The 27,173-nt window shown below is 39.5% G+C and overlaps 1 protein-coding gene across 3 annotated transcripts; it reads left to right on the top strand.

Annotated features, from left to right (window-relative positions):
• Positions 1–5,686: 5,686 nt before the first annotated feature.
• Positions 5,687–25,574, top strand: LOC118627563 (tripartite motif-containing protein 5-like). Of its 3 annotated transcripts, XM_036257831.1 has the most exons (9): positions 5,690–5,796; positions 9,526–9,710; positions 13,394–13,874; positions 14,479–14,574; positions 15,219–15,449; positions 21,304–21,326; positions 22,528–22,628; positions 22,918–22,944; positions 24,486–25,574. In XM_036257831.1, the coding sequence occupies exons 3-9, from the start codon at positions 13,458–13,460 to the stop codon at positions 25,097–25,099; spliced, it is 1,509 nt and encodes a 502-aa protein (XP_036113724.1). In that variant the 5' UTR covers positions 5,690–5,796; positions 9,526–9,710; positions 13,394–13,457; the 3' UTR covers positions 25,100–25,574. The 3 variants fall into 3 exon arrangements, with proteins under 3 accessions (XP_036113723.1, XP_036113724.1, XP_036113725.1); XM_036257830.1 differs by lacking the exon at positions 9,526–9,710 and having other exon boundaries at positions 5,687–5,796; XM_036257832.1 differs by lacking the exons at positions 5,690–5,796; positions 9,526–9,710 and adding an exon at positions 10,645–10,681.
• The last annotated feature ends 1,599 nt before the right edge of the window (positions 25,575–27,173 follow it).

The following is a 27,173-nucleotide window of genomic DNA, read 5'->3' as shown; positions in this document are numbered from 1 at the left end:
GGTTTAAAATATTCTTTTTCCGCTTGTGTTAGGTTTTTTTCTTTTTTACATTTCTTAAGTCAGATTTTGATAATGTACACCCCTGTTGAAATATGTCTATTCTAAGTTGTTAGCTTTGTAAACATAAAGTTAGCATTATAATCCCTTAGAATCTCTTTCATTTCTACAGAACTCACAGTAATGTTCCCTTGTTTATTCCTGATTGATGATTTGTTAAAAAAGTTTTTTGGTCAGTTAATTATTAATTAACTGGTATTTAATTTTATTGATGGTTTCAAAAATAAACATTACTGTTTTATTAATATTTAACCTTTCTATTTCATTGATTTTTGTTCACATGTATATAGTTTCCTTTGTGTATGTATGTCTATATGCACATGCACACGACTGTGTATGAATATTATGTTTAATTTGCTGTTCTTTTTCTTAAAGTGAAAATTTAGATCACAGATATGACACAATCTTTTTTGTTATATTTTTTAATGATATAAATGCATTGTTCTAGCTGTATTCCATGCTTTTGGATAATTTTTTTGTTATTTTGGTTTAATTCAACTTATTTTTAAATTTCCTTTGTGACTTTTTATTAAACCTTGGGATATTTCAAACTGTGTTGTTTAATTTATAAATACTTGGGTGATTTTTTACTTTTTTTTGCTGTGTATTTTAAATTTAATTTATTTTTAATAAGAAAAGATATTTTATTATTTCAGTCTTTTAAATGTGTTGACACTTGATTTATGGCCTAAAATATTGTATTTCCAAAATTTTTATATGAATTTGAAAAGAATGTGTATTGTGTCTTTATTTGGTGAAACGGTCTATAGGTAGCAGTTAAGTTGAGCTGGTTGATAATGTTGGTCATGCCTTCTATATTCTTGATAATGATTTTATTCATTTTTATTATTTATTTATTTATTTACTCCTCACCTGAGGATATGTTTTTATTGATTCTAGAGAGAGAGGAGGAGCGAGAAAGAAAGAGAAACATTGACGTAAGAGAGAAACATACATTGGTTTCCTGCAAGTGCCCCAACCAGAGATGAAACACACAACCTGGGTATGTGCCCTGATCAGGAATCTAATCCATGGACCTTCAGTGCACAGGATGATGTTCCAACAAACTGAGCCACACTGGCCAGGGCTTCTAATTCATTTTATTTTATTTTTCTTCTCTTAAGTCCTTTTAACATTTCTTATAATACTGGCTTGGTGATAATGAACTTCAGCTTTTTTTTTTAATCATCTGGGAAGCTCTTTATGTCCCCCTCAATGCTAAATGATAGCCTTGCTGGGTAAAGTAACCTAGGTTGTAGGTTCTTGCTTTTCATCACTCTAAATATTTCATGCCATATCTTATGGCCTGCAAAGTTTCCATCGAAAAATCACCTGATAGTCTTATGGGAGCCCCCCTATAGGTAACTAAGTGCTTTTTTCTTGCTGCTTTTAAAGTTCTCTCTTTGTATTCATTTCTCACTGAGTCTTTTTCATGCTTTCTATCTCCTTTTTTATGTTTTCTATCTCTCTGTTGAGGTTCTCATCTATTCTTCCTCTAACATCATTGAGCATCCTTGTAATGTGTGTTTAGAATTTTTATTCTGGTAGATTGCTTGCCTTCATTTTGCTTAGTTATTTTTCCAAAAATTAGTCCTTATCTTTCATTTGGGATATGTTTCTTTGTCTCCTCATTTTGGCTTCCTCTGTATGTTTATTTCTATGTGTTTTCTAGCTCTGCCACATCTCTCAGTTGTGGCAGAGTGTCCTTATGTAATTGGTGTCCTTTGAGGCCCAGTGGTGCAATTTCCTGGTTCACCTGAGCCAGGTGCTCTAAGAGTGTAGTGTGGGTTTTGTGTGCTCGCCTATTATAGTTAAGCTTAGATTACTTTTGGCATGTCAGTGGATGGGATTGACACACAGGCTGAGTGGCTGTGTGGAATAGCATTGACTAAGTGAAAAAACTGCTGTACTGAGGCTGACTTCATGGAGTACAATTCACTTTAGCAGGACTCTAGTGCCTGCTGAGTTTCCCTTTGGGTATGTCATTTGTGGCACTAATTCAGTGGATTTATGGTGCATATTGAAGATGGCCTCTAGGTGTGTTGGTCTTGGGACCTCTTGGGAGGGGCTCTGGTGGAGGAAAGGTCAGTCAGTGCCACCTGGTAAGAGACACAAAGTGGTATGTGATTGGTTGTTGCTTGTGTTGAGCTTGGAGTTGTCTTGGAGACATAGTACTGTTATGCATTAGTTTTTTTTTTTTTTTTAAATTAATTAATAGGAAGTGGAGAAAGTGGATGATTATGGAGGTATGAGTGTTACCCAGAGAAAGATTCCACTTGAAGAGCACCATCTGTTAACCTCTATGCTCTTCCTGCTTTCTAGTTGCTGGTAACACGTTACTGACATTGTTGTACCACCATTATGTCTGGAAGGCTTCCTCATCAGGCCTGCCTAGGTCAGGAACAAAAAACTGGTAATTAACTAGAGGACCCCTAAGATTTAATGCTGTTGCCCTGATTGGGTAGTTCAGTTGGTTAGAGCATAATTTCAATACACCAAGGTTGTAGGTTTGATTCCCAGTCAGGACACATACTTGAAGCAACCAATGAATGCATAAAAATAAGTGGAACAGCCCAGCCGGTGTGGCTCAGTGGATTAAGCATTGTCCCATGGACTCAGAGGTCCCAGTTTGATTCCGGTCAGGGCACATTCCCAGGTTGTGGGCTCAGTCCCCAGTATGGGATATACAAGAGGCAGTCAATCCTATATTGGTGTTTCTATCTCTCTCCCCCTTTCTCTCTCTCTAAAATAAATAAATAAATAAATAAATAAATAAATAAATAAATAAATAAATGGAACAACAAACGATCTTTCTCTCTCAAATAAATCAATAAAAAAAGAAAATGATTCAATGGTGTGGAAAAATTTTCTCAATAGTCTCAAAATTTTTCTAAATAGCACCTCTTTGTAGCTGCTATTTAGAAAAGAATAATTTTTTTTCTAAAATTTGTGTTATCTTTCACAAGTACATTTCCTACTTCTCAGCTCAAATTAACACAGTTCTTTTACTGAATATCTTCCCCATCACACTCTGCATTATATAGGGCAGCTACCTAGACTTTCTGGATCATGATTTTATCCCTAGTAAGTTGTTTAGGACCTGAATATAGGATACACCTAAGTAACAGTTATAGAATTGAATTGAAATTGTGAGTATTCAGGTAAACTGTAGAATGTATCATTGTAATTCATTCTTCTTATTTAAATATTCTTGCTAGAATTATCTGCAACAGGAATAAAACCACAGTGATTTAGTGCTGAGCTGGTGTCCTACAGGATGGCTTCCCATTGGCACTGGTTTTAACACATTGTTGACCACTCACGAGGTAACTTGCATTAGCTATTTCAATTTTTGAAACTCAGGGTAATATACGATTATTGTATTTGTGACTCTTCACCCTGAGGGTGGAAGTTTGAAAAACAGCACACCATTCGTTCTATATTCTCATGCGGACTTCTTTTCTTCCCACTCCTCTAGGTGTGAGACCGCCAAATCGAAGGTACGGTAAGCAAAAACAATCACAGTGTCAAGCCGTCTAAGCACTTGCAGTTTGAACATACATATCAAGGATCTTGTAAAATCTTTCTTCATTGTGTTCAATCGTGTTCAGTTTATTATAACAAAAAGTGACTTTTCTTGATATTTAGGTTTTTATCACAGTTATGGTATTACAAAAGTTTTAACCATGATGGATCATGAAGGTGAAGAACTTTTCAATAAATTATATGCAGACACTTTATTTGATTGACCGAGTGACTTTGAAATATATTGTAATGACATAGAAATTGATAGTTTATTGGAAGACAGTAATGAATCAAATATTTAGACCACCAAAATGACAAAAAAAAAAATGTAATAAGATCTGATAGTGAAAGTGATTGTAAAGAAGAGTGGATTGAAAATGATATTACACCAACTTTGGAGGATTATTCAAATATTTCTGATGTAACTACCAACCCTAGTGATCCATGGAGCAACAGGGAAGAGACAGAATTACTTTTTAGTGATGATTTTTTTTATTTAGTTGTTTCTCAAACCAATTTATACCACTACCAAATGGAATAATTTTACAAAGAATTTACTAAAACTGTACTGTGGACAAAAGTTACCAATACCTATTTAAAGAAGTTTCTCGGTTTGTTGATATTGATGGGACAAACAAAAAAAAATTACATTGGAGGGATTACTGGTCAACAGACCCTTTGGTTGAACCTCCAATATTTCCTAAAACTATGAGCAAAATGAGGATTTCAAGCAAATTCTTACATTTTTCCATCTTAGTGATAATTCACAAAATACATCTAATGAAGACAAATATTTTTATACAGACTGTATAACATTAGGCCTCTTTTGGATTACTTTCTTCCAAAATTTCAGTCTTTGTATGTATCTAAGCAGGAGTTATTTCTACATGAAGCAATGATACCATATAGAGGATGTATCGGCTTCAGAACCTATAATCCGGCAAAAATAATAAACTATGGGGTTTTAGTGAGAATGCTTTGTGAAAGTGAGAGTGGATACATTCGAGATTTATTTGGGTGAAGGCAAAAGCTGCAAGAAACTATTATCTGTCTTAGAGCCATATCTTGATTCTTGGCATCATGTATACCAAGATAATTACTATAACAGTGTTTCTACAGCTGAAATATTATTAGAAAAGAAAATGTTAATCTATGGTACCACAAGAGAAAACCATGGCTTGACAAAGGTACTAAAAGAAAAGTCAAAGAATCTTCAGAGAGGGGAAATGATGTTGTTTTTTTTTTTTCAGAAAAGACCCATTATCCTTATATCATGGAAAGATAAAAGTGAATTTGTATCAACTATCCACGATGCCTCTATGAAAACAACTGGAAAGCAAAAGCTAAACCTGCATGCATATTAGACGACAACAAATACAGGAAAGGAGTCGATCGAGCAGACCAATATTTGGTGAACAGCAGTATCTTTCGATAAAGTATAAAGTGGTCTATGAAAGTAACATTCTTTCTGATCGATCGCGCTTTATTCAATGCATTCAAAATTTACTGTAATTACAACAGACTAAATAAGACACAAAAAATTTTTACTTGAAGTATCTAGGGAATGGACATCTGTTGGTTCGAATGAGTGCAGCTCAGAACTCAACATTTCTTCTGGTACTTCTAAAAGAGCTCCTTACATTGATTCACTTTTTTAGGCTTTCAGGGCAACTAAAAGACCCCATTTTAGAAAAAAGTCACTGGTATAAAAAAAAAAATCCAACTACAATGTGTAAAGTGTGTTTCAAAAGGAAAGTGCAGTAAAACCAGATATATTTGCAAAACATGTTGTGTACCATTACGCATAGGTGATTGCTATACAGCATACCACATCAAAAAAATTACTAAAATATATAATATGTATAACATATAATATGTAGGGGATACGTACAAAGTTTTATTTAAATTCATTATGTGTAAATAAAGTATACTGAAGTTTATTTAGATTGCTTCACTTTCATACTCAATTACGAAAAAATAGCCGGTGACATGAGATAACTTCTGTATAAAATTGTTGGTCAACAATGTGTTAAATTTCTGTTCTGCTTTCTTTGTTTCATTTTCACTCTTATGAATTTGACTTTCATTTCTTACCCCTCTCCTGCGAGGAAACTCCTCTGTGGAGAGCTGGTCTATTTGGCTTAGTGAGTGAATCTAGAACAGACCTACAGCTGATGTCTCCACTGAGTTAAGACTCCTGTACATCTCCTGAAAGTAAGTTGGGCAGTTTCTGGGGGCAAAGGACAGGAGGCTTTGGGAGAACACAGGTTGAAAGTGTTTGGGTAACTTTAGTCATGGTTCTGAAGTTGCTGTTCTTGTATGTATCTCTGCTGAGGTGGCAGGAAGACAGAGTCTGAGGGAAGAGTGACTTTTAAAGAAGGGATATTTAAACGATCAAAGAGTCATTTGTTTCTTGAAGATACCATTATTTCTCCAGGCTGAGTTACCCTCATCTTCTTATTCTTGCTTGCCTGCTCTGTGGGGGGAGGGCTCAGCAAAGTAACAACGGCCTCTGCCAGCACTTCTGCCTGGGAGAAAGCTGCCCCTCTAACCCTGTCCTGAAATCAGACAATTCAGTTCCTTTCAGATGTTCCTAGCACCTTTCAAGCTGCTGCCCCTGCCCTGTGGTTCAGAGCAAGTGAGTTCAAGTGAGTCTATGTGTGGGCCCTTGTTGCGGTGTTACAGTGGGATCATGAAAGGGGACGAACGGATCAGACGCAGTAATTAAACTGTGAATGAGCAGAGGACTCAGCACTCTCTGGATGCTGAGCCCCGAGCCAGTATTCTGCAGCATATTTATTGAACAAAGTTACAATGCAAACATTCAATCAAGCATTCAACAAATTATTAAAGAAGTTAAAAACATTTACAATAACAGTCTCTCCGGGACTTCCTGTTCTATTTTTAACTCAACCATTTATATAAAGAACAGCAGTTCCTTGGGCCAGGCAATGCCTCTTGTTCTTGGCGGTTTGCCTCTAAGAAGTCTGTGTGCTTGTGTGCAAGCTCAGCGGACCCAGGTATCCGGCCCTGTCTTTTCCTGGGCACTCTCTGTTCTTGTTTACCAAGAGTTACATGACAGTTCAAACCAGGTCCTGTTCTGAGTTCACCACAGGCCCTTCCTTTTAAGAGGAGATGCCTGGCACTCTAAGAGCTTCAATCACAATCAGCCACGATTCCTGCTGATTCTCACAGTCAGATATTATGGAGACCTCTTTTTATGAAACTGGGGGTTCTGGTGTGTGACTGGGACACCTTGCTCCTCAAGGTGGGGACCTCCACAGTTGAGATAGCCTTCTCAAATTTTAATTGTCACACGTGGGTGTGAGACAAGCCCCTTCTGTGTCTTTACCCCTCCTACTAGTCTTCATGTGGCTTCTTCTTCATATTCTTGGTTATAGGACTTCTGCTCAGCTTGATTTCAGGCAGTTCTGAATGATGGTTACTCTGGATTTAGTTTTAATTTGTATGTGGTTGTGGGAGTACTGTGTTTACTTACACCGCTATCTTGACTGAAAGCCAAAATAAATCTATCTTAATCTCACCTTCAATCATTTTGTACCTTGATCTCTCTTACACATATTTTGAAGCGAACTTTCTTTTACTCTCCCTTTTCAGAGGTCATGAATCTGTGCCTTATACCTGCCCAAGGTCCATATCTGATGAGTATTAATTAACTTTTTGGGGGGCTATTACATGTCCCAAAAAACAGGAGAAAATAAATTTTTACAAATTTTGGATATATTTATTAAAATCACAAGAACAAATACATATACTTGTGGTATAAAACTGTATTAACGACTATTGAACATATGATTAATATTAAGTACCTACAAAAATCATATTTTGGGATGGGGAAAGTGAACAGCAGTAAAAGAGTAAGGTGTTATAAAACAAGATAAAAATTCTTACGTTACAAATGTAAAACAAAGAAACAACAATAGTAAACCAAAAGCGCTTCCAACAGGGTAAGATATCTGTAAGGTATGCATTTTTAACTCCACCTTGCTGAGGACAGACAGACCCTAGGGATACAGGACAGGAGACAGGGCATGCTGGCATACTCCTTCAGGTGTGCCCTCCATGATGTTTTACAGATGCGAGAGGCACTTTATTCCTGTCATCTCAATCTTTTAAGAAGCCAGACTCAGTGGATATGTGAGAAACTGTAGTAGGCTGTTAGACGGGTCTGAGCAGAGTAGGAGCGAAAGGCCAGGTGCAGAGGGTCACTAGGATAGAGAGCCCCAGGTACCTAGCAACGGGCAAAACTCTAACTCACTTAAGCATTAACCCCTGGAGATGACATCCAGGTCTCAGGTGTGTTTCAGCCCCAGGCCCAGAAAGACAGCAAGGCCAGGCAGAGCGAAGCCACAGCTGACATCAGAACCAGCTACAATGACTAATGACTCCCACCTCTAGCTTTGACCGATCTGTGGAGACCATGACCCTAAGGAGACACACTTGGAATGCTCATGACTATTTTGTTAAGATTCTCCCCTGACACCCCAATAAAAGCCCTCAAGACTGAAGACCCAGTGAGGCTCTCTCTCTGTGGAGCACGCCTGAACCTTTCACCACCTCCTTCTTTTCTAGGGCTCACTGACTCCCTGGAGGATGACCAAACTTTTTCTCCTTCTCTCTTCTTTCATCTCTCAAGACACATCTCTCTCTCTCACCTGAAGCTCCAAGGTCCTTCTGCCTCTGTAACTTGTTTCCTGGGCCCATTTCTTCTACAGCTCACTTCTACTCTGTAATTTTTCTAAATAAATGTTTTCTTATAATTTGAGTCTTGGCTCTGAATTTCTTTCTCTCTTAGCCAGAAGTACTGAGGTTGCTGAACCGAGATCTGGTGGGACTCCACCAGTTACCACCTGGTGCCATTTTTGCCACTAACAAGACTACCGTGGATTATGTGAGCCCATACAGAGGATGGATTACTTTGTGAAAACCTGTGAGCCCAACTTCTAGGGGCCTAAAAGAAATACAGTTGGTTTTAAGAGTCGCATGCCCCTTGTGAAAAATAAAGTCTATGCTTGCTAACTGGCATTTAAGGTTTATGTAGTCTTTGTAGTCCAAATGCATTTTACAAATTGGTCCATTTTTTACTATCAGTGATGTGGCCTTGCAAGACAGCTGAACTTCCTCTTGATTGTAACCCTATAGATCAACCCTCCCCCAACACACCTCCCCGCAGCCAGGAAATAACAGCAGCAAAAACCAGCTTACTAGAAGAGGAAACCAAAGGCCCGGACCTGATTTTAACCTTCTGTTCTCACATATCTAACTCCCCTAAGCAAAATGCTTCCTAGAAAAGCGGTTTGCAACTCCTTTTATGTATTTGGAATTAAGGAAGATACTAAGGAAGAGTGCAGGAAAGTGGGAGAAACAAAAGCAGGGACTGGCTTGCAGGACGGTTAAGGTCATGTGCTCTCTTGAGGGCGGTCACACTTGTGAGAGGTCTGAAAAGAGGCATTTCAAAGGCGTGCTAACCTAGGTGCACAGAAACAATGGACAGGGCCTGCTTAAGGCAAAGATAATCCTGTAGTAAAGAAGCTATATGTCTTCAGGGTGAAGACCCACCGTGACCAGCCCCGTTAGGAATGTATGATCAGATCACATCCTATGAGCTTACTATCCATAGAGCCCCTCTTTCAGCCACTGCAACTACCATTCCACAGCCCAAGTGCAGAGCTCATTATGTGCCACGTGTTCTCTGGTGGGAAAATATGGATAACTTCTTTGGCTCCAGGAAAAGTGTCCCTAAAGGTTACACAGCTGGGAAAGTGTTGTATGTCATGGTCACTGCAGGCTCATGTGATTCCAAAGACCTAGCAGGTTTCTCACACCAGACACACTGGCATTTTCAATCAAAGCTAAGGCGGTACATCTTCGCACGGACAGGTCATTTCCTCTACCTAATAACTTTTATTTTCTCTCCCTCAGTTTCTTCATGTTCTTCAGCAGTCAATTCAACCCTGATGTTTTCAGGTTGGAATTGTTGGACAACTCTCCATCTGCTGCCCTGTTGCTGGGTTTCCCAGCAACATGCACCTATCTCTAGAGGTGTTTTTCACATCAGCTCATTTTCATACATATGGCTGATTACGTAATTTACTGTTTCTTTCCAGGTAATGTCAAGGTTCTAGTGATTTAAGCCCTTTGTTTATACTCTTCTTTGAGTTTATGGGTATTAGTCCAGTTGTTAGCATGTCATTCATTGTCAGTGATAATTAGTTGATTGAGCTTTCCTAATATTGTGAGACTGTTTTCTTAAGACTGACATTCATTTCATCTGTGTTTCTATATTTTTAGGTTTGTGGCTGGTGTGAACCTATGAGTATATTTGTATCATCTTCCTCCCCACCATCCACATACATATACATTTTTTTTTGTCTCTTATCAACATCTTTGGCATACTTCCAGGCTAAATTGAAATTTTATTCTTTTTTCTTTTTTTTAAAATTGTAAAGATTATAAAAATTGATATAAGAGAGAGAGAGAGAAACATCGATATGAGAGTACAGCGTTAATCAGCTGCTTCCTGCATGCCCCTTACCTGTGATTGTGCCTACAACTTGACCAGGAATCGAACCAGCAACCCTTCAATGCAAGGGATGGCGACCAAGTAACTGAGCCACACCAACTAGGGCTGAAATTTTATTCTTTAGAAGCATAAGACTCTCCGAAAACTGTTAGCTGGTCTGGATCCCTTCATTACCATCCCTTCCCCCATTACTTTGGGTATTAATTATTATAGGTAACAGTGATGTTACCTCAGTTTGTCATTGATTAATTACATGGGATGGGTACAGATCTCTGAAGGGGAATAACAAATATATTAGGTTTATTTCAACTCTGCGTATTGAGGATAGATGATTTGTGTAATTCACTGACTATTTCCATATGCACATCTGGTAAAGAGTCTTCTCTTGACTTCCGGTCAAGATGGCGGCGTAGGTAAACGCGGTATCGCGTCCTCCCACAACCATATCAAAGTTACAACTAAACTACAGAACAACCATCATTCAAAACTGCCTGAAATCAAGCTGAATGGAAGTCCTACAACTACGAAATTAAATCAGCAGCCACATCCAGACTGGTAGGAGGGGCTGCGGTACGAGGGGCGGCGGTGGCGGCGGCGGTGGTGGCGGTGGTGGCGGTGGTGGTGGCGGCGGCGGCAGCGGCGGCGGCAGTGGCGGCGGTGGTAGTGGCGGCGGTGGCAGCGGTGGCGGCGCAATGATGGCACGACCAGCTGGTCCCACACCCAAGTGTGGCTGATAAAAATCAGGAGGCTCCCGAGGCTGAGAAGGTCCTTCCTGAGGACTGAGGGGTCCCCGTCCCACACCAGGTACCCCGCTCAGGGTTCCAGTGCCAGGAAGAGAAGTCCCCATAACTTCTGGCTGGAAAAACCAGCGGAAACCGAGGCTCAGGGAACCTGAAGCGGCTGGAGCCCCAGGCAGCTCCCTAAAGGGCCCGCGCGCGGACTTATCGGACTCTCTCCCTCTAAGCTTGGAGGGGAGGCAGCTCAAGGGGCACCAGAGACATAGAGGGAAGAACTGAGCTGTTTGGCACTGGAGCGAGGGCTGGAGAGGGGGCTTTCTCAGGGACAAACGTGCTGTAAGAGGCCTTTGTTCCTTTGGTGAGCCCTTCCCTGGGGCGGTAGACAGCCGCCATATCTGGGACTCCAGCAACCTGGCTCACACTGGTAGCCCCGCCTTGCTGACTCCCTGAGGCCCCGCCTCATCCCGCCTAACTTTCAAGCCCACCCAAGCTGTTGCTAGTTGCTTAACCATAGGATTGGCTGGTCTTGGATCCTGCTTCAGGTTTTCCCTAAATTCTTTCAAACGAGCAGCATCTGGTCTCAGCGCGCCCCATACCTCTCATTAAGTAATACACTGAAACAAACACAGAGAGGCAGCCAAAATGAGGAGACAAAGAAACTGGTCCCAAATGAAAGAACAGAATAAAACCCCAAGAAAAGAACTAAGCGAAATGGAGATAAGCAACCTAACAGATACTGAGTTCAAAATACTGCTTATAAGGATGCTCAATGAACTTAGTGAGAACCTCAGTGAACTTAGGGAGGGCCTCAAGAGCATAAAAAAGGACCAGTTAGAAATCATGGATACACAGTTAGAATTGAAGGAGGCATTAACTGAAATAAAGAATAATTTACACAGCTTCAATAATAGAGTATGTAAATCCAAGGAGCAAACCATTTATTTGGAATATAAGGAAGCAAAAAATCCCCAATCAGAACAGCAAAAAGAAAAAAATAATCCAAAAAAATGAGGATAGTGTAAGGAGCCTCTGGGACAACTTCAAGAGTGCCAACATTCACATCTTGGGAGTGCCAGAAGGAGAAGAGAGAGAACAAGAAATTGAAAACCTGTTTGAAACAATAATAGCAGAAAACTTTCCTAACTTGGTGAAGGAAACAGACATACAAGTCCAGGAAGCACAGAGAGTCCCAAACAAGATGAACCCCAAGAGGCCCACACCAAGACACATCATCATCAAAATGCAAAAGGTTCAAGACAAAGAGAGAATCTTAAAAGCAGCAAGAGAAAGGCAGCTAGTTACCTACAAGGGAGTTCCCATTAGGCTGTCAGCTGATTTCTCAAAAGAAACTGCAGGCCAGAAGGGAGTGGCAAGAAATATTCAGAGTGATGAAAACCAAGAGCCTACAACCAAAATTACTCTATCCTGCAAAGCTGTCATTTAGAATCGATGGACATATAAAAACTTTCCCAGACAAGAAAAAATTAAAGGAGTTCATCACTACCAAACCGTTATTATATGAAATGATGAAGGGTCTTTTTGAAGGAAAAGATAAAATGTATGAACAAACAAAATGGCAATGAATACATATCTACCAACAATGGAATCTACAAACAAAATGAACAGGAAGAAAAGAAACATTCTCATAGATACAGAGAACATTTTGTTGGTTGCCAGTTGGGAAGGGGGTTGGGGGAATGAGTGAAAAAGGTGAAGGGATTAAGAAGCACAAATTCATCGCTAGACTGACAAACCTCAAAGGGAAAGGGGTTGGGGGGGGGGGTGGGAAGAAATAAACCAAAGAACTTATGTGCATAACCAATGGACACAGACAATAGTGTGGGAAAAGGTGGGAGGGGGGCGGGAGTGGGGAGGAAGGGGTTAATGGGGGGGGAATGTGGGACATCTGTAATACATTTTACATCCAACAATAAAGATTTGGGGAAAAAAAAAAAAGAGTTTGCTCTTGCCACATATACAAATGCATTGTTACATATTGTGCCATGATAACAAGATAAATTGTAAATGTTCAACAAGTGATGACAATGGGTATAGTGTAAACAAGTAAATCAAAGCAGATCTCTTGATGAATAAACATGTCAGGAGAGAGTAAGTCCAAATGCTGCCAGGGACAGCACTGCCTGCTGAGAGAAGAACAGGTATACAAGCCCAGATGGATAGCAGGATTGGTGCTATAACATTGACAATGTGTTTGGCATAGGAAAGAATCTGGTGAGATGGTGGGTCACACAAAGATCTTCATAGAAAAGGCATCACATCATTGTTTTGTTCAGTAGATGTAAAGAAAAATAACAATTTCACATATAAAGTTAGAATTTGTCATTTGAGATGACCCAGAATTAAAGTGTTGGAAATTATCAAAAACTTTTATACCAGGCTTCCACATTCTTCCCTTGTTGCTATTATGTTTTCCCTTCAATTTTGATCTCTGCCCACTTAGATTTCCACACAATTAGCATCATTTATTTCTACCATTCATACTCTGCACCCTTTTAACCTTTCCCATCAGGCTTGGATCTGTGATCAAGAGGAACCTAGGACATCAGAACAGGTCGGAGCAGGAAGCAGTTGCAATGGCTTCAAGAGTCCTGGGAAACATAAAGGAGGAGGTGACCTGCCCCATCTGCCTGGAGCTCCTGAAAGAACCCATGAGCCTGGACTGTGGGCACAGCTTCTGTCAAGCCTGCATCACTGCCAACAACAAGGAGTTGGGCCAGGAAGGAGAGAGTCACTGCCCAGTGTGCAGGCTAAGTTACCAGCCTGGGAACCTGCGGCCTAGTCGGCATTTGGCCAACATAGTGGAGACGCTTAGGAACGTCAAGTTGAGCCCAGAGGAGGAACAAAATAGAGATCTCTGTGTGCGCCATGGAGAGAGACTCCTGCTGTTCTGTAAGGAGGATGAAAAGATCATTTGCTGGCTTTGTGAGCGGTCTCAAGAGCACCGTGGTCACCACACATTCCTCATGGAGGAGGTTGCTCAGGAGTACAAGGTAATAGACCAGGATGCAGGAAAGACAGGGCCGAAAATACTGCTTGATGTGAAATCTCACTTTGCATTTGACTCTAATCACCTTGCCATCATAGCCCTGAGACCTGTGATCTTGTTTCTTCCTATACTTACCTTCTGAGACTTGAAGGACATTTCTGTGCATTCCACAGAATTATAAAATGATGAGGAGACTCTAAACCAGAAGTAGATATTTTAATACCTTGTGCTAATAGGTGGAGGTTTGGTGCCCAAGCAAAGCTATCATTGCCCCTTTGGATAGGAGGGGTGGCTGGGCAGCTGGTGGATCAAGAACTAAGCTATTTCATTACCACAGCATCAAGTTTTTTTGTTTTTTTGTTTTTGTTTTTCTAGGACAAAGAGCATCTGTCTTTTCTTTACATGGGAATGGTGACTTCTATCACTGAGTATTAAAGAACACATTCACCACATCTGGTTTTCCTTCAAATCACAGATTCTAATGGTTATTTCACAGTTTCTATAAACTTGAGTCCCTTTAGAGGTCAACCTGATTTCTTCCCCATTTACCCTCTTTTCTGATGATGAGAAAGCCATAGCTTTACCCTGGTGTGATTCCTCTCTCACAGGAGAAGCTCCAGGAAGATCTGAAAAGGCTGATGTCAAAGGAGCAAATAGCTGAGAAGTGGAGAGAGGACATCAGAGAAGAGAGAACTTCTTGGAAGGTAGGAGGAGACCCTTTCTGAAGGAGTTAGACAAGAATCTGGGCAGGACCTTGAGTTTCAGTGACAAGGAGCTTTCTTTCTCTTTGCTCCCTGACAGTGGATATGTCCACAGTCATTGACTATTTATTCTTTATCCTTTTCCTGATAGGGATGGAGCTGAAAATGGACAAATTAACACAGATATTTGTAGGTTACTTATTCTCATAGAGAAACTCTCTGGTGATGAGGACCAGCAAATTCTGTATTAATTTCTGTCATTATTTTGAACCTTTAACTCTTTCAAGGGAAGACAGTTGCCAATGGCTCATGGCTCTGTCCCTGATGTTCAACATTAGGCAGAAGGTGGGGTTGTGCAAGTCAGGGGTAATGCAGGGAGGTATGACTGTCCTGGGCAGGTTTGTGAGAGCAGAGCCACATCTAGGTGTCCCATTTTGGTTCAGGCTTGGCTCATTAATGCAGACCTAAGGACGTTATTTTATAATGTGATGAAGAGGAAAAAATAGGAAAAACCAGCCACCACAACAATTCTTCCCCTGCTTCTATCTCCCTTCCCTGTGAGAACTGCCAAATCAAATACTTCTATTTCTGGCTCCCAGTATCTGCCTGATATGCTGAGTCCCTTTCTCTTTTTCTCGTTCCTGAAGGATCAAATAGAAAATGAGAACCAGTGTGTCCAGGATTGTTTTAAAAGACTGAGAGAGATCCTGGACAATGAGGAGCAGAAGGAGCTGCAAAGGTTGAAGAAGGAAGATGGAGATGTTCTCAACGACCTGGCTCAGGATGAGAGTAAACTGGTCAAGCAGAGCCAATTGTTGAAAGTACTCATCTTGGATCTGGAGCATCGGTTGCAGGGGTCAACACTAGAGATGCTGCAGGTAAGACTTGGGAATAAACCCCAGCATCTAAACTTGAGAAAAATGAAGACTAAGTTTCCTCCTCTACTGTGTGGCTGTGCTGTTTCTGGTGGTGACACTGAGGTTCCTTTGGTCTTGCAGTAACCCGTCCCTGCATCTATTTCAGAAGTTCTAGAAATAATTGAATGCATGAATAACCAGGGGAATTCTCATTTTTATTAATGTATCAATTAAAGTGCAAAAGTGATGGGAAAAAAGATCCATTGTGTCCAATTATATTTTATACACTCCTGTATCTGTGATCGACCCTAGAACCTTTTTCATTGTACCATTTCATAATACAAGAGTTGTGTTTTATTTATTTTTTGTTCTCATTGAATAAGTTAAGATTTTCTTCCTCTTTCTGTATTTTCTGAATAACCAATTTATGTAGTATTAGTATCATTTATTCTTTTATTATTCACTAGATTCACCAGTGAAACCATCTCACTCTTGGCCTTTCTTTTTGCAAAGGTTTAAAATACCTTAGGTTTTTTTTTTGTTGTTTTTTTTTTTTGTACGTGCCCCTAGTGGAAACTGAACCCAGGACTCTCTGGTCCACAGGCCGATGCTCCAACTGCTGAGCCAAACTGGCCAGGGCAAAAATACCTTAGGTTTTGAATTAGTTTTTCTTAGGTTTTTTGTTTTGTTTTGTTTTGTTTTTACATTTCTTGAGTCAGTTGTTAATAATGTATACTTTTGTAAAAATTTGTACATTTTAAATTACCAGATTTGTAAGCAATAGTCCCCTTTTATTCCTGATTTTGTGATTTTTATTATTTATTAAAAAGTTGTTTTTTCTTTATTGATTTTAGAGAGAGAGGAAAGGAGAGGGAGAGAGAGATGGAATCATTGATGAGAGAGAACTTAGATTGGCCACCTTCTGCATGCCCCATACTGGGGATTTGGCCCAGAACTTGGGCGTGTGCCCTGACCAGGAATTGAACTGGTGACCTTTTGGTCGATGCTCAGTCACTGTGTCGTACCAACCAGGTGTCTTTTATTTATTTTTTAGTTAATTTAGTTATATTTGGTGAATTTAATTAATTTTTTTCAAGAAAAAAACTTTATTAATTTATCCATTTTTTAACCTTTCTATAATTGATTTCTGCTTTCACTTACATAGTTTCTTTTGCATGTGCATGTGTGTGTGTGTGTGTGTGTGTGTGTGTATGTGTGTGTGCGTGCGTGTACATTGTATTTAACTTCTGTTCTTCTAGTTTCTTAAAGTGGGAATTTAGAACACTTATTTGACACAATCTTTTCTGTTATAGTTTTTAATTATATAAATGCAGTGTTTTAACAATATTTCACACTTCTGGATTGTTTACTTTTTATTTTCATTCAATTCAACTTATTTTCACATTTTTTTTTTGTGTGATTTATTTTGTGAACCCTTGGGATGTTTGAAACTGTATTGTTTAACTTACTGACACTTGGTTATTTTTTACTTTTCCTTCTGCTGTGTATTTTAAATTTAATATCTTTCTAATTAGAAAAAAATATTTAATTTTTTTCCATCTTTAAAATGTATTGACACTTGCTTCACATTCTAAAATATTGTATGTCTAAACTTTTTTTTTTTTTTTTTTTAAAGGATAGTTTATTGACTTTCAGGCTGAGAGCAAGGGGGAGAGAGATAGAAACATCAGTGTGTGCATGGAACATCGATTGGCTGCCTCCTGCACATCTCTTACTGGTCATAGAGCCCACAATTTGGGCATGTTCCCTGCCTGGGAATAAAATCAGCAACCTTTTGGTGCGTGAATAATGCCCTCCCAACTGAGCCACACTGGCCAGGACTGTCCAGAAATTTTTATACAAATTTAAAAATGTATGTTTTGTGCATTCACTTGGTGAAAGGGTCTAAAGATGTCAATTAGATCAAGCTGGTTGATACTGTTGGTCATGTCATCTCCATTCTTGAGTTTTTAATTTATATTTTTTATTTTTTTCTTCTTCTTCTTAAGTCCCTTTAATATTTTTTATAATATGGGTTTGGTGGTGATGAACTTTTTCAGCTTTTTCTTATTTGGAAGCTCTTTATGTCTCCTTCAATTATACATGATAGCCTTGCTGGGTAGAGTAAACTAGGTTGTAGGTCCTTGGTTTTCATCACTTTGAATATTTCATGCTAATCTCTTCTTGCCTGCAAATTTTTCATTGAGAAATCAGCTGATAGTCTTATGGGAACCCCCTTATAGGTAACAAACTGCTTTTCAGATTCTCTCTTTGTATTCTTTTTTCACTGGGTCTTTATTTTTGCTTTCTATTTCCTTTTATGTGTTTCTGATTTCTTCGTTGAAGTTTTCACTGAGATCATCTTTTACTCTAAGTTCATTGAGTATTCTTATAACCAGTGTTTAGAATTACTTATCTGGTAGATTGCTTGCCTCCATATTGTTTAGTTATTTTTCTGAAGTTTTGTCTTGATCTTTCATTTGGGACATATTTCTATGTCTCAGCATTTTGGCTGCCTCCCTATGTATATTTGTATGTATTATGTGTGTTTGCTAAGTCTCCCAGTCTTGGCTGAGTGGCATTATGTAGGAGGTATCCTTTGTAGTAACCCTGTTCCCTTGAACCAGGTACTCCAGGGGTGTTCCTTTTGTGGGTTGTGTATTTTTCCTCTTGTGGTTGAGTCTTGATTGCTGTTGGCATCTCAATGGGTGAGATTGACCCTGAATCTTACTGGTTGTGAGGAATGGCATTGACTACAATGACCAAGCTGTTCTAGGGGGACTGACTCAATGGAGCAGGATTCACTCTGGTGCCTACAGAGTATACCCTTTTGGTGTGTCATTTCTGGTGTTCTGATGTGGTCTGAAGCCGCCCTGCAGGTTTTTTGGTTCTGGGTCCTCTTGACAGGGGCTCTAGTGTAGTCAATTTCAGCCACTGCCTGTGTCTGGTACAGTGCCACCTGATAGGAGCTACAAAGTGTATGGGGTTGTTGGTTGCCTGTGCTGGGCATGGAGGTGACTTGGAGAGGCTATGCTGTTAACCAAAGTCAGCTGCCACTACTGTTGGACTGTGGCCACTTAGAGCTCAGACACTACTTGTTAGTGTTTGCAGACCTTTGAGAAATTTTAAGAAGTCTTCTGTGTGGGCTTGCAGGGCAGCGGCTTTTGTGGCTTTGTCTCTGAAGGAGATTCAGCCAGAGACTTGAAGTGGTTGTGGTGGGGTTGCAGAGAACCACCAGGGTGTGGCAAGTGTGGTGTTTGACAGGTTAATGAAGACTAAGATTTGGCACTGGGCTGGGCCTGCAGGCTGCATAGGGGAAGTGCTCAACAAGAAAAAAAAAATTAGCCTGTCTGCACTTTAGTCCTGGAGAAAGTTGCTATGCCAGCCTTCAACCTAAAGCCAGATGATTCAGTTTCTCTCTGAATGTCCCTAGCTTTTTGCAAGCTTCTGTCCCTCTCTGGAGCTTAGGACAAGTGTTTGTGAGCTAGTGACTGTGTTCTAGGGCCCTTTAAGAGGATGCCTGCATCTACAACAGCCCTCCATTTCACCTGGACTGTGCTCCTGCTGATTTTCACAGCGAGATACTGTGGGGACTCCTTTTCCCCACTTTGGTACTGATAACTGAGGAGTTTGATTTGGGGCTGGGACTCCTTGTTCCTCAGGTGGGACCTCTGCAGCCAAGATGTTCCTCCCATTTCTTAACCTCCATGTGTGGGTGTGGTACAAGCAAGCTTGTCTCCACCCCACCTACCAGTCTCGAGGTGGCTTCTTCTTAATATCCTTGATCATAGAACTTTTACTCAGCTTGCCATCATGTGGTTCTCGAGGGTGGATATTCTACAATTTTGTTATAATTTTGATTTTTTTCTTTATTGATTTTAGAGAGAGAGGAAGGAAGAGGGAATGAGAGAAAGAAACATTGATGAGAGAGAACATAGATTGGCCGCCTCCTGCATATCCCTGACTGGGGATTTGGCCCACAACCTGGGCATGTGCCCTGACTGGGAATCAAACCGTTGACCTCTTGGTGCTAGGGTTGATGCTCAACCACTGACCCACACCAGCTGGGCAATTTTGTTATAATTTTGATGTGGTTGTGGGAGGATACAAGCACCTATTCCACCATTTGGACAGAAATTCTATCTTTTTACTTTAGCCATATTTGTGTCTTTGACTCAAAAACATATCTTTTGTAGATTGCAATGATTGAAAATCCTTTCTTCTAGTTCAAAAATCTCTGCCTTTTGATTGGTAGACAAAGATAATAACTTTTACTGCAGTTGTTGATGTTGTTCTATACAATTTATATGGTTATTGGCTTCTATGTCACCTGTAATTTTCATTGATCTCTTTCTCATTTACTATCTTTTTTTGAGTTAAACAGATATTTTTAATATAAAATTTTAAGATTTACTATTTTTATTTTTGTGATGGTTGCTCTTCTAATTACAATATACACTCTATTTTATTACAATCTGCTTTAGATTAATGCTAAATTAATTCCAGTAAAATATGGTTTCTTGCCTCCAACACTGCTTAATGTTATTCCAGCAACAACACAGTGATGAGTTTAGTATGGGTGCTTGATTCAATGCTGCCCAAGGCCACGCAAGCTTCAGAAGTATTTGATATAACTGGGAAGACAAATTATCATTATTTTCTGGAATTTATATGAAGAGATTCATGTTTCTTTCATGAACTGAGGATGAAGTCGATATAGAGGGAATAAATAGAATTTGGAGAATGACATAGACCAGATTCTGCTGACAGTGTTTGAGCTTCAAAATTAAGCTTTAATTAAAGTTACAACTGTCCCCCAAATTCCTTTTTTTCTAATTCATCTATTTTAATTGTTTTTGTCATATACAACCAAAAAAGCTTTAATACAGAGAGCAAAGCATTTTTTCTGTGCGTGTGTAGACTCAGAGGTTGGCCTAGTTTTTGGTGTCATGGGAGAAGTTAGTCTGAGGTAAAGGAGACCAAATATATTTGTACATATGTTTTCAAAGAAATAAATCTGTGATGATATAGAAGTTCAGATGACTAAAAACTGTTAATGATGTGAACTAAACTGGCTTTCTATAGACTGAAATGCAGGTAAATATTGTAGTGTTTAGGACAGTGGTTGAGTGGATATTGGTAACATAGAAAAAGGAGTAAAAGGGAGGAGACAGTTTGGTTGGTGAAGACTAAGGTACACATGAGACATCCTTTGTTACTGGTTCCTCCGGATTCTTTACTAGGAAATATATTAACCTGGATTTAAAAGACAAAATTGAGTAAATATAAAGACTTTGAAATCAATTGTACATGTGTATGTTGAATTTAGGGAGTTCATGAGGTCATTTATAGATCGTGTATAAAATGAAGTGAGACTTGAGAAACACCAACGTCAATACATTTGTCTGCTTGTACCCTCAGCAGTAGCCAGGTAAACTCCCCAAGGAACACTATAACTACTCACCTTTGATTCTTCCAACTAAGGCATAATGCTTTACAGATAATAGCACATCATTTTACATTCATGTTGAATAAATGAACAACCCATGCTTCATTCAAATTCTTTCATGAGAAGCCTCTTGAACACGGGAAAAATATCACAGGCCTCAAGCTTTTCTCATAACTATGTCTCGTCTCCTGGTACTGGAAGCTCAAACTGTGCATCCACAGGGTCCAAGTTGTTTTTATATGTTGGGAAACTGGACAACTTCACATGAGTCTCCTGAAATTACTGACAGGGGTCTTCACTTTTTGACTCTCACATTGGGACCATCTCTGTTCCCACCATATCAGGGGGTGGTGGGTATATGTTGAAGCTTTGTAAATGAGGAGGGCTTATTACTTCTTGACCCTTTGTTTTCTCTTTCCTCTCTAGGATGTGAATAGCATCATGAAAAGGTATGTGTGGGAGACCAGAGATGGTCCTTTTGTGCTGTGAATACTGGTTTAACACCATTAAAGTTATCTGGTGGTTAATTAGAATAAAATGTTTCTCAGGGCAGAAAAATTTGGGTGTAGTTTTGTCTTAAATTTGTGTTCACATATCATGGTTTGAGTGTTCTATAAGTATTGAGGTTGGACAAAATTTTATGGTAAGAAAGTCATGGGGTTGGGGGGAAGTGGCAGAGTTTGTGTCAGTAGCAGCGAGGGGTAAGATGTTGCAGTATCAGATCCCTGCCCCTTCATAAATTTGACTCACTCAGCGTGCCTGTATCTAGCTCAGTATTTCATTCCTGCTTCAACTATTGTGAGCAGGCTGTGTCTTCTTTACCTGCCAAGCAGCCAGAAAAGAGGTGACTCTTTTATGGTTAAATTTCTGCCCAGGTTCTTCTATATGGTTCTCTTTATTTTGTAAAAACAGTCTTGAACCACAAAAAGTATTTTGGATCTGGTACAAACAACTGATCTCTCTTGATCATGTACTTTTGAAGCCAGAATGAAAGGGCAGCACCCTTGTGCCTAAATTTACCCACCTACTTGGCTGCATCAAACTCTTCAAACACATGACATTTCAAGCACTATTAGTATGGTGTTCATAATGTCTTCTTTTCCAAATGTTACAACTTTTCCCAGAGAACCTGAAATCTCAGATGTTATTCTGAGGGCCTCCTTGTTGGAGAACAGACTTTGAAGAACTTGGTCCTCTCCAGATAGTATTCCCACACCTGACATATCTCAAACCACCAGGAGCCCAGTTCTGCAGCCTCACTTTTATGTAACATCTCTCTACAACATTGCAGTGACTTTCCTCACATCAATTTGTTTTAAGGAACCAAAGGTTCCTTTTTTTAAAAAAGTTAATTTCACATAATTGTATATGGTTCCAGGAGGTAGAGAGGAAGAGGTTGGTTATTATTTTGGAAGGAATAAATTGTACTTCTGAGAGATCAAGGCCTTCCTAACTAAGCTCATACAGAGTATACTGGAAAGTTGGACATGAGCACATTTCTTTGGCTCCAAAATCAGGAGTCTACTCTCTCCTTTCTCAGTGTCTCCATAGAATGGGACTCATATGCTTCAATGGCGGTGAACGGATATAAATCAGTGGTTTTGGAGGGATGGAGTCAGAGGCGTCAGATTCAATTTTTGTCATCCCTAGGAGTAAGACCTTCATTCTGAGGAGGCCAAAAACTCTCGTCAAGAAACAAAGGAGTGTGTTCAAAGGACCAGATCTGACAGAGGTGCTGCAAAAGTTTACTGGTGAGGAATGCCAGAGCAAGTGGGTGGCTGTGAGATTCTTGTTATGTGGGGGTTAAAGAGGGATGAGGGTTCCGTTTCTGGGTGTGGACAGAGGAGACAAAGCAGGATAGATATCTTGTACTGATGACACGGGCATATTCAATGGGGAGTGGTCAGCTGTCTTCTTCACCTCTCATTCTTCTGTGTACTGCCTCACATAGACTCCAGCCTCTCCCTGATCTGAAAAGAAATAGGTGTTAGTGCTGACTCCTTTGTTTGTATTTAATATTATGGATTTTTATCATTTCAGGGCTGACGTGGATGCGACACTATTGGGGTAAGGAGAAATCACAGTGTCATGAAGTCACTCTGTCCTCACCTTCTTTCCGAAGTTCACATTTTCTACTAGGTCTCATGTCTTAAGACTCGTATTTTCTTTCTAGATACACACATATGCACAGACAGGTGTATTTTGTGGACCTCGATCTAACGCACTTTGGGATTAATGGACAGAATTTCCAGTTCATATGTCATATGTAAAAAAATAACACCCTGTTAATTTTTCTAAAAATCCTCAACTGAAGGTATATTTTCATTTATCTTCAGACAGGGTAGGAGGGAGGGAGGGAAAAGAGAGAGAGAGAGAGAGAGAGAGAGAGAGAGAGAGAGAGACATCGATGTGAAAGAGACACATTGATTGGTTATCTCCCACACCACCCCGATCAAGACAAGACCAAAACAGGTACGTGCCCTTGACCAGAATCAAACCTGAGACTTTTTGGTCTGTGGGTTGACCCTCCAACTGCTGAGCCAGACTGGCCAAGGCAACACCCTTAATTTTAAAATTCTTCTAACCAAGATTTGCTTATAATTAAATTAACAGGTTATTTTTTGTTATTGATGCACTGTTATTTTTAATACGTTTTAGAGAATAGGTCATATGTATGAAACAAACACTGTAGTAATTTCACTGACATAAAGAAATACTACATATCTATGATTATAGACTACATACTTAAATCTAAGCGTCACCACTCACAACCAATGTTCTGCGAATAATTAGCACATGACCACAACACATTGTATGTGGTAATTGGTTCTGTTGTCTCCTGTTGTGACTTTCTCTTGCAGTTTTTTTTTTATCCTCACCCGAGGACATTTTTCCATTTTTTGTACAGATAGAGTGGGAGGGAGAGAGAGGAAGAGAGAGAGAGGGAAACATCGATGTGAAAGGGACACATCGAGTGGCTGCCACCCGCACAACCAACCAGGGCCGGGGACAAACTGCAACCGAGGTACGTGCCCTTAGCGGGAACCGAACCTGGGTCTCTCCGGACCGCAGGCGGACGCTTTAACCGCTGAGCCAAACCGGCCAGGGCTCTCTTGCAGTTTTAATACGTGCCAGCCAGCGTCCCCATGTGTGCTAAGCCTCTCCCCAGCCTTGTGCATTTGTTTACTCTCGGTGACTGGTAAATGCACGCATTTACTAGACCTATTCAGTATACATTAAAATGACTATAATACATATAGAAAAGTTTTCTGTGAAATTTAACTTTTTGCATATGCTTAATTTTAATTACACATGCATGTCCACATAAATAAAAACAGGTGAACTAACTAATTTGTCAATTTTTTGCATACACATTCAGAAAACCTACATTGTTATATAATAGACTTTTGGCTTTAAGGGACACCCCCTCTTCTGAATTAGTCCATTATATCGAGGTTTACTGTATTTTATTTCTGCAATATTATACCTCTCTCCAAGAACAGAGCTAAGTTCTTCCCAGTTCCCATTCATTATTCTGAAGATCCCTCTACAGTGTCACAAGTAAAGATACATCATATCCCTCACTCAACCCTTTGATTTTTCGACAGTTCACGTGACCCTGAATCCTCCCAAGAAAAAATCAAATGTTGACATTTCTGCAGATGGGAAAGAAGTGAGATGTGTGTTACGTCAGAATACAAATTGTACTTCTGAGAAATGTGAAAATGAGGATTATGGTATACTCGGCTCGCTGGTGATCACCTCATGGAAATATTACTGGGAGGTGGATGTGTCCGAGAAACGTGCCTGGGCCTTGGGAGTATGTGTTGAAAAATGCCCTGACTTTAGGCCGGGTTTTGTAAGACAGAGTAACAACTGTCAACATATTTACTCCAGATGCCAACCTAAATGTGGCTACTGGGTTATAGGGTTAGAGAATCAATGTGAATATAATGCTTTTGAGGATGGTTTTAATTTTAACCCATCAAAGGTACCCCTCAAACTGACTGTTCCTCTCCATCGTGTTGGGATTTTCCTAGACTACAATGCTGGCACTGTTTCATTTTTGAATGTCACAAACCATGGTTTTCTCATTTATAAATTCTCTTCATGTTCCTTTTCTCAGAAAGTGTTTCCATATTTCAATCCTATGACATGTACTGGCACCCTGAAACTATGTTCCTCAAGGCCTAGTTTTCCTTTGGCGCATCCAGCAAAGTGAGTTTATCTGCACCATTCTCACCATCTCTTCTTTGCTGCCTTTCTTTTTCTTCTTTCTAAATTCAAGCACCCTTCATTCATCAATAGGGTGCACAATTTGCCTTATGTCATATTTCCCCCAATATCTTGTTTGCATTAACAGAGAATCCTAATTCATCCTTTTTTTATAATCCCAAGAAAAATGACCAATGCCTCATAAAAAATAAAAGGCTAGTATTGAGGTGACATCACCAATTTTTACAATGTCATTTTCTCTGCAACTGAGAACAAGGAAAGCTTCTCAACAACGTTTGTATGGTATTGAAGACCTTATAAAGGAGTCATTCACTACAGAATGAGTTCTCAGGGGTGTGTGAGTTTATCCATGATATTTCTTATTCATTAAGAAGTGAAAGAGACAATATCAGCCGTGGCCGGTTTGGCTCAGCAGTAGAATGTGGCTCGTGGACCAGTGGGTCTCAGGTTCAATTCTGGCCAAGGGCACGTACCTCAGTTGCAGGTTGTCCCCGGCCCTGGTTGGGGTCATGAGGGAGGCAACCAGTCAATGTGTCTCTCTCACATCAATGTTTTTCTTTCTCTCTCTCTCTCCTTCCCTCTCACTCTATCTGAAGATAAATAGAAAAATATTCTTGGGTGAGGATTTTTAAAAAAAGGAAAAAAACAATATCATAAATAATATGTACTAAGTGGAAGTTTTGTGTCCAGGGTGTCCAGTTCAAGTCCAGTCTCTCCAAATATGTGCAGTGTAAACTTGAATAAGATACTTGAATGCTGGCTTTATTTACTGAAGAGTGCTGGTATATAAGCCATGCTCTATGTAGAATCATTTGAGAAAAAAATGTCATTAAGTATAAAATATGTAAATGTCTCTACTGAACAAACATTTTCTCTACTAATTTCTGTGAAATATAAGCTGTGTCAATGTCTCATGAAACAGGTTGTGTCTTCAGGGCACTAGAGGTTTTTTACCAAAGTCTCATGTTTCATATCCCAGATCCCTCTGAGCTGCTGTCTAGACCACTCCAGCTCTACCAGTGATAGATATGGGTGTGTATATGAGCAGGTGTGTGTGTGTGTGTGTGTGAGAGAGAGAGAGAGAGAGAGTGAGAATTTTATTGTAATTTTGGTTAACTACCTATTGGCCTTAATCAAGTAATATAAATCCTATGGGATTCAGTTTCTCATTTGTATAAAAATAACAAAATTTATCTGATGTAGTATTGTGAAACTTGAACAACAGAATGTCTTCAGTAACTTCTGTCATTTCTAGCATACAATGAGAAATCAAGTATGCTGTCTATTTTTTGTTTGCCTTTTACTGTGACTGAAATAAATGATTTAAGAATACATATTAATTTACTTTCAACATTATTGCTCTTGCTTTGCTTTAAGAAATAAAATAAAGGTGAAAAATGCCAACTTTCTTTAAATTCTAGCTAATTGTAAAATAAATGTCTAGCTGCCCAGTCTTTTTCTTCCCAAAGTAATTAATTCTATGTTATTGAAATTGATTTAAATATTAGCTCTGTTTGCTTAGCTTTAAAAACTTATTATTCATAGTGATAGAGTAGGAGGCAGAAGTACAATTGTGGGATTTTGTGACAATAGAGGAGGTGAGTGTTTTGTTACCTTCATCAGCCTCACATTTGCAGTGAGTTGAAGGTTCCAAAGAACCAAAAACCTGTTCTTCTTTCAATGAGATAGGAGGGCATATTTTCTGCAAGGGATATTCATTCAGGGCTGCTTGGGACCCCCATATCTTTCCCATTTTTATTTCTAACTCTTCCCCAAATCAAATTCAGAACTAGAAAAAAAACAAAGCCCTATGTGGTCAAGTATTGTCTTTCCTCATTTCTGATTGTCTCCAGGAATTCCCAGCTTCCTCACTTGGGATAACCTTTAATGAGACAAAGCATTTCAAGGTGGGAACTTCCAGAATCTCTGTGTGTATGCACATGTTTATATTTTATCCCTCATCCATGGAAACTGGGAAAAATTAACCTCTACGTTTTTCCTCTTACCTCTGCCTTCCTGTCACCCCGTTGCTGTGGTGACCGACCTGGTTCACGAGGAAT

The sequence above is a fragment of the Molossus molossus genome, unplaced genomic scaffold, assembly GCF_014108415.1.
Source record: "Molossus molossus isolate mMolMol1 unplaced genomic scaffold, mMolMol1.p scaffold_m16_p_13, whole genome shotgun sequence".
NCBI classification, from domain to species: domain Eukaryota; kingdom Metazoa; phylum Chordata; class Mammalia; order Chiroptera; family Molossidae; genus Molossus; species Molossus molossus.
This window is presented reverse-complemented; position numbering and strand designations above follow the sequence as displayed.